General features: G+C 36.5%; 2 protein-coding genes across 2 annotated transcripts; one reads left to right on the top strand and one right to left on the bottom strand.

Annotated features, from left to right (window-relative positions):
- Positions 1 to 42: 42 nt before the first annotated feature.
- Positions 43 to 4,805, bottom strand: LOC139811184 (nonsense-mediated mRNA decay factor SMG8). Its single transcript, XM_071775306.1, has 15 exons — positions 4,678 to 4,805; positions 4,381 to 4,525; positions 4,031 to 4,305; positions 3,667 to 3,897; positions 3,369 to 3,562; positions 3,181 to 3,284; positions 2,831 to 3,024; positions 2,524 to 2,763; positions 2,080 to 2,283; positions 1,894 to 2,003; positions 1,667 to 1,825; positions 1,375 to 1,585; positions 970 to 1,272; positions 699 to 878; positions 43 to 298 (listed from the first exon to the last, which is right to left on the bottom strand). The coding sequence occupies exons 1-15, from the start codon at positions 4,716 to 4,718 to the stop codon at positions 187 to 189; spliced, it is 2,703 nt and encodes a 900-aa protein (XP_071631407.1). The 5' UTR covers positions 4,719 to 4,805; the 3' UTR covers positions 43 to 186.
- A 1,995-nt stretch (positions 4,806 to 6,800) lies between these two features.
- On the top strand, positions 6,801 to 9,045 carry LOC139811169 (odorant receptor 10-like). Its single transcript, XM_071775290.1, has 6 exons — positions 6,801 to 7,322; positions 7,544 to 7,889; positions 8,326 to 8,425; positions 8,569 to 8,679; positions 8,760 to 8,909; positions 8,995 to 9,045. The coding sequence occupies exons 1-6, from the start codon at positions 6,851 to 6,853 to the stop codon at positions 9,043 to 9,045; spliced, it is 1,230 nt and encodes a 409-aa protein (XP_071631391.1). The 5' UTR covers positions 6,801 to 6,850.
- The last annotated feature ends 2,915 nt before the right edge of the window (positions 9,046 to 11,960 follow it).

Below are 11,960 nucleotides of genomic sequence, written 5' to 3'. Positions count from 1 at the left end.
CCTTGTTAGGATTTGCGAGGGGTCGAGAGTTCGAGAGTCGAGTCGAGAGAATAAACAAATTTGCAAATTGCTTTATTTTCAACGCACAGTATTTCAAAACACACGATAGTTCACGCGCGTTCAACACACTTGTCCACGGGTCATCTGAGTCACGGCGGAATATCTCAACATCGCGTCGTTTTTTCTTCACTTGACGACTTCGCAGATCCCATACATGCCGGCTAGCAAACGCCCGTGCGACGGAGGCACCTGTTCCTTGGGCGGCAAATACGGTCCTTTCTCGCCCATGTATACGTATCTTTGGAATTTGTTAAGAAAATTATGCAAAATTATCGAAGAGAGAAAGAGAGTCGAATCCCCTTGTTCTATTATATTATGATATAATCATATTACTATATGTTAATCGTAGTATAATTATATTATTCTATTGTAATATAACTATAATATAATATCTACATATTATAATTATATATATCAATTGTACAAAAAGCCCTTGATGAATGCAGTGTAATTTAGCTTACTTGCGTTGTCAGTATTATAATATAACCATATTATTATATTATAATTATACAATTATATATATTAATTATAAAGAAAGCCCTTAATGAGTGCAGGATGACTTATTGTTAGCTTACTTGCGCGTTGTCAGCACTCAAAATATACAAATGTGTACAAAGTTTCGTTATAAAAAAGGATACGGTAATCTTAAGACCCAGTATGTGCTCTGGGAAAGCTTGATCGGCTCCTCGCATCCGGTGACGAATATAGGGCAGGGCGGGGGCCCAGGTTGGACCCGAGGGTTCAACGTGACGTGCACCGGCGCTTTAGGCGTCACCACGTGGATTCTCATCAGCTGGGCGATCAAAGGCTTGGTATGCCTGAAAGAAAGAGACGGCGAAAGGGTTGTTCGTCAAGCAGATTTACGTTACGTGGACTTTATCAAGTCGAGCACAATCATATTCCACGAACCTGCACGGGCAAGGAAAGTAGAGCGGCATGTCGGCCGTACTGGACGTCACCTTGTTCCCGCTGTCCTTCACTATGCCGCTTCCGGTCGCCTTCAGCACCTTGTCGGGCGCGGACGCCATAAATCGATGCCCGCGCGGACACTCGTACTCCACCCCGACGAATATCTTCACCACGAACTCCTTGCCCTTCGACTTACGGGCACGTATGACGTTTATGTTCTGAAAGTTCTTGCCTCGGGGACAGTAACCCCCGTGATCGCCCACCAATGGCCACAGCGGATTCCGTTCCTTCTGATGCTCCAATCTGTGGCCGGTGTATTTGTTCCCTCTTAGAAAATCCTTTCCGCGGAGAACGTTGAAGGCGCTACTCCACATACGTGCAGAAGTTACGACATTTTCTCCTCACCTGACAGTCACGTCCCACGGTAACAGATACGCGGAGGTAGGGAACATCCCGATCTGATGCTGCAGTCCCAAATTGTGAGAATAAAGGCTGCTCGGTCCAAGGCATACTAGAGACCAACTGGAGAATTGCGGTAGCAACCCGGCCGGTGATTCGGTGTGCAACATTCCAGGCAAATATTCCGTCGTCGATGGCTGTCTTACTAGAGATTTGTCTGTAAAACACGTATACATCCATATAGATTTCCGATTAAATATTTTATATCTAGGTTCAAACTTTTGTAGCGACGAAATACCTTTCGAGTTTTCCGCATCGCTGTTTGTGATTTCTATAACAACTTTGTGTGAGTCGCTCGGCGTCAAACTTGTCTTACTGCTCAATCTCGGAATGTCTCCTTCTATCGGATCGCTCGCTGTCGGCGATTGACCGCCGCTACCGTATTCTGTAATTTCATCTGCAATATTTTCATTAAATTAAACGTTTTATTAAAAGGACGTTTCTTTTATCAACGCTGTTACTTGCCATTCAGGGTATCGGCTCCTAAACTGCAAGCTTGCGTCTCTTGTGGCGTAGAGGATTCGTTGCGACTGAAGGAATCGTGGCGTTTCGTCGCTGAAAATAACTGCGCCGCTCTGAGAGACAAAGAAAAACAAAGGAGCACATTAGTACTGTCCATCGAAGAAATCTTCAGCAGCATTTACGCTTTACCTATAGTTATGTGTGCTGGGTTGAAACACGGGAAACTGTACGCTTTCCAATTGCGCGCAACCGCATTGTTTCGCTAACATCTGGAAATATTCGTAATTCGCCTGTTTCAGACTGAAGGGATCTTCCCTCGAGCCTTGGATCCTACCGCAATTACAAGCACACACATATCTAACGCCGCTGCAATGCTCTCTGACAGGCAGCTCGCTATAAATGAAAATTAAGACAATCGATATTGTAAATAATATATTTATGTAAGAATATATGTAAGAATATATATGAATAGTGCATTATATATGGAAGGGCAAAAGCCATAGTGATTAAATAAAAAATTTTAAAATATTGACTCGTGTGTATAGATGCAATCTATATAATATATATTTTAAAAAATTTGACTTATATATACATCACTATGGCTTTTACTCCTCCATATATAAGAAAACATACCTGTCGTCCTCTCTGGGCTCAGTTTGTTCCCCACCTCCCGCACCTTCGCTACCTCCTCTATGAACGGGATTCGTGCAAGGATGCCCGGTGAGCGACAACACCTCGCACATTTGCCTGCCGGCTCGCCAATGCTTGTCACACTCGGCCTGCAATTTCTCACTGAACTCCTCGAACAACGGACCACGGGCGTGTATTTCGAAGACTGTCATCGCGTGCGCAAGTTTCGACTCGTGATACGCTCTAAAAACCATCATTTTGCTTGGAACGTGATGTGGACGTGAATCTCGATCATCTCAAACAGCTTTACCTTGTATAATGCTGTGGCAAGTTCTCTTGATACGCTTGTAAAGCTCTTGGAAGTACCTTGCTACATCGGCTCTTACTGAACTTCACGTCGGTATCTAACAAATTATGAAGCGTCGACAGCTCTTTGTCCGTTCCATGAATAAAATAATCAAAAACTTTGTTCGCTACTTGGCAGAATATGTTTAAAGTAGGTACCTGGAAAGTGTCACTCATTTTTAGGCGTGAGAGGTTACTTTAATACTAATATTAATTAATTAATATGTATAATATTAATTAATTAATTACTAAAATTATTTAGCGTGATCTAGCATTAAATTAACGATATATTTCACAATTCAAAATTTTAATCACCTCAAAATGGGCTGGTATGGAATGTCGACTGACGTTATCATCAAATCCTCTTGCAAAAGCCAAATTTATATGTTGTTGTAAAAACGATCTAAACGAGTGAGTCTCTGTAAATGTACATACGAATTATATTTCACATGTTACATCGCTCTTGTTTTATCATCATCCATTTTAGTCTCATTTAGTCTTACCAGTTTCGGTGTCCTCCACCGCGATATTGGGTGGATCCAGACTAGTGAGACTTCTCGGTGTACTACTGGAACTGGCTTTACAGCTCTGTATTAACTTTCTCGCCATGTAACCCAACATGTCCCTTGAGTCTGTATTGCCGGTATGCACATACACGAATTCCTGATTAGCTGGTATCGCAAACAAGGAATTCGAGCTACGAAAAAAGAAAAGTGGTTTCAATGTTTTGTTAGATTTGCGATAAAGAAAAATCATGTTTATGTTATACTCAATATTCGTAACAATCCTATTTTATCATACCTGATATTTGTAACAATCCTATGTTTTCTTAACACATGGTAAATTTGATCCTCAAGGGAATGCTCTAGCTTTTTAATATTAGCCTCACTGTTCGGATCCTGGAATACCGCAGGACAGGTTTCAAAGTAAAATAACACCCGCGGTGAACAGGGCCTGACATTCGAAATCCAATCCTTGGGTAGACTATGAATGGAACTTAACACATCGGAAAGCTGCGGGGAAAGCTTTTGCCTATTATAAAAGCATTACAATCATTACTTCATTGAAAAAAGAAAAATCTGATGCAAATTTTTTTTTTGTTTATATATTTGTTCTCAATATAAAGACACTTAACTTAACCGAAAATAATAAATCTAATGCTAACCTGACTATGTCCATAGCACGGAATAAATGCACATAACTGTAGTCGAAGATGTGCGTCGGATGAGTGAGCACCATCACATGAGAAATATGAAACAGCACTAGGAGCGCTCTTGCATATTTGTCTCTCATGTGTGCCCAAACACTAAGAAAGTCCTTGCAGTCCTGCTTCTCTGTGAACTTATCGTATTCGGCTACAATTGCATGAGCGTCAAGGAAGCCTCTTAAGTGCAGATAAACTGTCTTCTCCTTAGGATTGTAATATCCTTCAATTTCACACTGTTAAAAAAGAACATAGTAGAATTGGAATATTATTTTTTAGGAAGTCAGAAAGAGCTAAAAAAGTTATCTCACCCAGGACTGTTGATCCATCTCCGGTTTATCCAGGAGGTTCAGCTGAAGTATAGAACTCAGCATATCCGTCTTGCATCCCTTTGCTCGATACTGAGACTTACCAAACACCGAGACAATCACCACCTTCTTGTCGGTTTGCGAAAAGCTAAAGAGAACAGCACAGGTCAACACAGGCTATCTCTTTCATAGGCAAAAGATATCTTTCATAAAGATAATGTTATTTGTTATTATGCAAGACCTCGATCTTGGATATTGATTTCAAAATATGTCGCTCGCTCTTTATATATAATTTTTTACCTGTCCACGTCACAAGGAAGTTTGAATTTATGCGGACGCATTGTGAGCTTGTTTACATTCAACACGGTGTCACGGAGTCGCAAACAGGTTAGGGTTAGGTTCCACTTTCGGGAAGGAGAACCTTCCCCCACCTAAGGCTACACGTAGATCGCTCACAAGTACCTGACTAAGGCAACTGCTTTCTTACGAGTTGCTAGCTTTTGTAACAAGGGACCAAGCACAGTACTTTGGCTTCTTAACGACAACTTGCCGTAACTCTGCTGTAAGAAAAGCTGCAAGCTTATTGGCTAAAAAATGTTTGATAGCCAATCAATTTGCAGCCTTTCTGTTAGAACAGAGTTTGCGCATACGTTTCTCGTTAGAAAATCGGGCCCCAGAATCGAAATATGATCGAAAAAACTAAAAATTATATATACCTATCTTTTATATATAAATATGTAATATATTTATATTTTTTTTATATACATATATTTATCTATAATTTTTGTAACTATATATATATTACATATATATATTTCCATTTTTCTATCTAAATTACTATCGCTAATAATTAATGTTGATTTAGAAGTATTAATTGAATTTGTATTTGCAAATATTTATTGAAATAATGAATAATCGTAGAAGTTGATTATCCATCCAGTCGCATCCCCGCAATTAATGGTGATATTCTTGTCAACAGATTATCCGCACGCGGTATAATATTCGCATATTTCATGGAATTATTATTAATCGTAAATTAGCACACACAACGATTAAATAAATGACAGGTAAATAATGACGGGCAATTCATTGAACAATTAAGACAAATTAGCTAATTTATTAGAAGATGCCTTATTACAGGTCGACCATATTATGTATATACTACATTTTCATATGTTGCTAATGTTAGCGAGTGCATTATCGAAAAGCATAACTCACAAATAAGAATACTATATTTTTTTATTTAATAATAAAATATGATTTTATGCGACGGTCGACAAAGCGAAAACATTGGAACAATAGCGCATAATCTGAAGTGGCAATAACGTTTCCCACGGGATTCTAATCTGCCTATTATATAGTGTAGCACGCGCAAGCAGAATACCTTGCAAATTTACCGCAGGAAGGTTTCTTTTACCTTGTCTTTCCCTTGCTACACTACGGTAAGTATTCGTCATTTCGTGACATCTTCCGAATGTTTCAGATCCGGACACTAATCCGTGTTTTTCGGTATGTTTTCAGATCTTGATGACGACGATCTTATACATAGCCGCGGCGTGCTCGCATTCAATGAAACAAACTTTCATTGATAAATGACACGTTTGGTATTTTTGCAATGTGTAAGTTTCACATATTGTTAAGAAGATACTTTTGAAATGAACTATAAACTCGTTGCAAAAAGGAAGCGATAAGTGATTATAATATTACATTATATTTATATATTTTTTATGTATATATCTATTTTTGTAACTATATACATATATATTTTATTTTTCTATCTAAATTACTATTGCTAATAATTAATGTAGATTTAGAAATAATAATTGAATTTATATTTGCAATTAGTATTTAAAATAATGATTAATCGTAGAAGTTGATTATCCATCCAGTCGCATCCCCGCAATTAATGGTGCATGATATTCTTGTCAACAGATTATCCGCACGGTAATATTCGCACATTTCATGAAGTTATTATTAATCCTAAATTAGCACACACAACGATTAAATAAATGACAGGTAAATATGACGGGCAATTTATTGAACAATTTAGACAAATTAGCTAATTTATTAGAAGATGCCCTATTACAGGTTGATTATTTTATAGGTCGACGAACAATATGAATTCTCAAATAGGAAAACGAACGAATAAAACTGATAACACATCAGTCGAAATTGCCAGTACGTTAGCAGGAATGTTAAAGCTATAAAGATCATCCAACGTTGGTTAAAATTATTTTTAAAAATCGTTAGCGTCGTTTTTTATAAATATATATTTCACTTAACTGAAAATTCCATTCAACCAAATCGTATCAGTTTACGCCAGCGGCGTCTATTTATTAATTATCAATCGCATCTCAATTGTTAATAATACTATTCGCAATTGTTATTAAAGGCACTCGAGATCACCAGTACTATTTAGCAACCAGTACCATTCGAGATTACTGCTCGAAGCCGATTGTAACGGTGGAGATCGATGATGATCCGGATCATTCGTCCGAAACCGTCAGAACCGGACGACGTAGAAGAGATCGGAAGCTTTGATCGTGCCATCGCGATAATTCGTTATGGGATGCGGCTACTGGGCTTCTGGCCACAGGATACGTGGTTCCTCTGCAATTTACAGTGCGGCTCGATCTTCATACTGATCGTCCTCACCGTGTTCCCTGCGATTGTACAAACATACTCCGTGCTTTACACGGTGACGGATTGGAACTCGGTGATGCACGAGATCCTCGGTACAGTTCCAATAATTCCGCTCTTGGCGAGATTCGTCTTCATGAAAGTGATGGCCAGGAACTTCCGGTTCATTCTCTACACGATGACCGCCGACTGGGCGAACTATCGCTACCTGGCGAAGCGGAGCCGACAAATCATGATCTATTACGCTAAAAGAGGAAGGCGGTTCAGCATACTTAGCACTGTGCTTCTGATGCTGGCGACAATGGGTAAGAAATTGGACAATCAAGTAATGTAAAAACCATCTAAACTATACAATTCAGTTTAGACGATTTATTATATTGTATTTTATGTATTCTGATTTGTGAAACGTTTCTCGTATTATCCAGCTACAAGTTTGCGAAGTAAATGCAATCTTCGCTAAACCGATTACCAATCCATTTCTTTATTAGGTAATAGACTTAATTAAACGCGTGAACGTACTTTTTAGGATTTATGTTAACACCGGTCGTGAATATGTGGCGCAATAACGGTGTCTGGAACGCAACGATTAGAACCCTGCCACAGGAAGGGCTCTATCCCTTCCGCGAAAAAGAGTCGCCCGTGTACGAGATACTCTACGTCGTGCAGTCGTTAACAACGTTCTTTAGCACCACAGCATTTGCCACCGTGGACTACTTCCTGTACATCATCGTGTTCCACGCGTGTGGACAGTTCGACGTACTCGCCGCAACCCTTAAGCAATATGACGACTCCATCAGGCACCGTTACACGAAGAACGCGCGTAACTGCGCTTGCCTCTCGTGCATCGTCAAGCTACACGTGCATATTCTAAGGTAAATCGAAACAGATTAGAGATTATCACGGGATTACAAGACTTCGAACTGACAATTTTTCGGGAGATTTTTTCTCCGGGCGAATACCACACGCATTGTGAAATATGATTGCAAAATTAAAGATTAAATCTGTAGTTCTAATTTTAATTCTGTTTGATTTTAATTTTGTTCAAATAAAAAGAAATTTTCAAAAATGTTACAATGTTTCCGAGAATGTGACTTGAAATTTTTGATCATGTATGTATATGTAGTCCTAGAATTAAAGAAAGTGTTTTCTCCTAAATTTTATTCAAAAAATCTCGTACGATTGTTATGAGAAAAACGTCTTCGGTCAATTTGCTTGAATTTGTGATATGTTGTAGTGACCGAAGACGTTTTTCTCATAAGAATCATGCGGAATTCTTTGACAACGACAGTAATTAATTATTAATTTCAGCTACGTGGGCATCATAGAAAAGTCCTTTCGTGACTTTCTTCTCTTACAGTTATTGTCATATTGGATGATGCAAATTTTATATGGACGCGAACTTATCTTGGTAATGGACATTTATACCGGTTTTTTTTCTAATTAAACAAGTATAATATTCAAAATATTATAGGTGTTATTACGAATGTATATAATGTGTATTATTGAATGATATGAAAAGAATGAACATCAATAAAACATTTTTTGTTTCAGCACGTTCAACACGGTAATGTTAACGATATTATTACGACCATCTTATACATGTTCACGATGCTGTACTACATTTTTATATATTGCTATCTTAGCGAGTGCATTATCGAAAAGGTAACTCACAAAGAAATATAAGAATTCTATATTTTTTTATTTAATAATAAAACGTGATTTTTTATGCGCGGCCGACAAAGAGCGAAAACATTGGAACGATAGCGCATAATCTGGAGTGGCAACGTTTCCCACGGGATTCTAATCTGCCTATTATAGTAGCACGCGCAAGGATACCTTGCAAACTTACCGCAGGAAGGTTCTTTACCTTGTCTTTTCCTTTCTACACTACGGTAAGTACTCGTCATCTTGTGACATCTTCCGAATAAATTCTTCAAATCACCCGGATACTAATCCATGTTTTTCGGTTGTTTTCAGATCCTGACGACGACGATCTCATACATATCCGTGCTCGCGGCATTAAAATGAAACGAACTTTCACAAATAGAGATGATTGACGAAGTATATTTCAGTTAGTTTTATGTTCGCGACAGTAGCAATATACGACAGTCGTAGTCCTCGACCTGACAAATCAGGATACGCCAAAGCTTGTGCGTTACTTACGTCCACGACTATATAGCGGGAAACACAGACTTTTGCATAACGCATAATACGTAAACATAAGAAAACTGATTGGTTTATTTCCTTATGCACATGTGTATGGACCAATCAATTTTCTTATGCTTACGCAATATGCGTTGTGCAGAAGTGTGTGCTCCCCGCTTATGACTGTCATGTGCTTTGGCCCTTAGCGTTGTCGTTAAACAAATACGAATCACCAACACAAGGCTGACAGATAACCCGAGAAAAAATATTCATATCTGACAGTATATGAACATATATAAACATATATGATATATATATGAACATATATAAATGAGATATGAACAGATATAAGTTTTACATACCCATATAGAGCATATATAGTCATATATGAACCTATATATAGTCATATAAGATTATATATAATCAGATCAGATATTACATCTCAAAGTATTCGATAGATGGGATTCGATGGGATCTGTTTCTCGTATTTAAAATTTGACAAACAGTATTATAAGAACGGGATCAAAAGACACGACACTGTCTCGCCGCACTATAGAGCGGCACAATTTTTGTATTAGTTGTATCGTGGAGTCTACTTTTATAATAAAGTAGCACACTCTTAAAAAATAACTTTTGAAAATATATAACAATTTTCTGAAACTTACTTAAATATATAAAATATATATGTCTATACTTAATAAATATATAGTTCGTACCTGATCATACCTGATCGGATATTAACATATACAATAATACCAGATCATATATCCTCAGATCTAGCCAATTTCCATATCTGACCATATATGGCCACTCATATATTTTTTCTCGGGAACAGTTAAGGCAACTACTCGAGATTGACGAGGGTGCCTAAATGCATAATATCTGTGCAGTGTTTAAAATAATTATTATAATTACTAAATACCTCTTTTTGGTAAAATATATTTGTGTATTTATTATACTTTTATTTAAAAAAAACTGTAAATCTTAAATTTTACTAATTTCAATTTATGTTTTAACAACTATTTGTATTTTAATATCAAGAATTTACTAACGATATTATTAATGTAGTTTTTCTAATATTTCGCTGAACAATTATTTCAAACAAAGAAGTGACACCAGCGCTCAAAAAATTCAAATTATGAAAAAAAAAGAAAGATAAAACAATTCGAAAATAAGAAAACTATAAATAAATGTGAATATTTCGTTTTTATTAAACATTAACGTATTTTAAACCTAATTTATCAGATAATTTTTATAAAGTAAATTTGTAAGTAAACATATAAAAAGTAAATTGATTTGTCCTAAACTATCAAACAAAAACTATTTCAATTTTTTGCAGAATGTATAGACGGACACGTGCGGATATCTTTCCTTCCATTGATTAACCAATTGATTAACCAATTGATTTATATTACAGAAAGTGAAAATAATCGTCTGCAGTTTAGGACATTGTTTCAAAATAACGGAATAATTATCAGGTATATCAAGTTTCACGGCAATAAGATTTAACGTTTTTAAGTTTTTACACTGCGCTAGTAATTCCAACTGGTGATCAGTGAGAACACCATTGCACAAAAAAACTTCTTGCAAGTTTTAATAAGAGGGAAGTAATCTAAATAAGCTCTCATCAACAACTGGGCATCCGTATCTGCAACAAAAATGATGTAATTAGTACAGTACTTTAATTGCAAAGAAAAAATTCATGTAACTTTTTCAAGATGCTCGCAAAAGAAGCAAACAAATTTCAATAAAGAATACAATAATGTGTTTTAAAAGAAAATGTAGCACACACACTTACAGATTAAATTTCACTTTTTGTAAATTCTTACAGTTAGCGAGAGCATTAATACCCTCAGATGTAAGACGACGTGCGTACAGGAATGAATTTATGACTTCCAAGTCATGACACGAATTTTCCAACTCTATTAGAACTGCATCGTCTATAAAGTCTTTAAAGCCTGCCGATAACTGACGCATCCGTTGATTATTTTGCAGTATTTTGCAAAGACGTTCGATTGTTATACCAGTACGAGAAAGGTTTAAGTGTTCCAAATTATTTAGCCCCTCGAGATACGAAAATCCTTCGTCGTCTATGCCAGAATCACTTCTTAGATCAAATTCTAAGAAAAATTTGTATTAAAAATTGTGTGTTATACAATTTACCAATAATCTTGACAATTATATACATATACTATATGCATATACCTTTCAAATTTTTGCATTTCTCTGAAGTTTTAAGTAGGACAGGATTTAAACATTCTCCATCGTTGCAGTGACTTAATCTTAAATGCGTTAAACGTCTGCCACAATTATCAAGAAAATTTACGAAATCATTAACATCAAAGTTGCATTCTGTAAGATCTAATTGTTGCAAATATTCACATCTAGATGTAAAGTAACAAAATAATTTGCACATATATTTTTTGTCAGATTTAATCCATCGCATGTTCAAACATGTATAGAGTAGAGAATCCCGTGTTAAAATATCAAAGCGCGTATTATTTACTTCATTCATGCGGCATAATGTTACCACATCTAAGTATTTAAATATTTTTAGTAGTATTTCATTCTGTAAAGATAAAATATAATTAATATAATACAAAATAAATACTTTAATATACTCAAAGTACGAAATGTCATTATTGTAATAAATATTGTGATAAGAAATAGACTCCTTAGAATACTTTACAGGAAGCGCAGATAAACTGCAACGTGATAGCTCCTTGGATTCATCCAATGAGAGTTTCACTCTCTTAGCACAATTCGAATTACTTTTCAAGAAAATACGACGCGGATCA

The sequence above is a fragment of the Temnothorax longispinosus genome, chromosome 4 (assembly GCF_030848805.1).
Source record: "Temnothorax longispinosus isolate EJ_2023e chromosome 4, Tlon_JGU_v1, whole genome shotgun sequence".
NCBI classification, from domain to species: Eukaryota; Metazoa; Arthropoda; class Insecta; order Hymenoptera; family Formicidae; genus Temnothorax; species Temnothorax longispinosus.
Note: the sequence above shows the minus strand (reverse complement) of the source record. Positions and strands in the feature narration are given on the sequence as shown.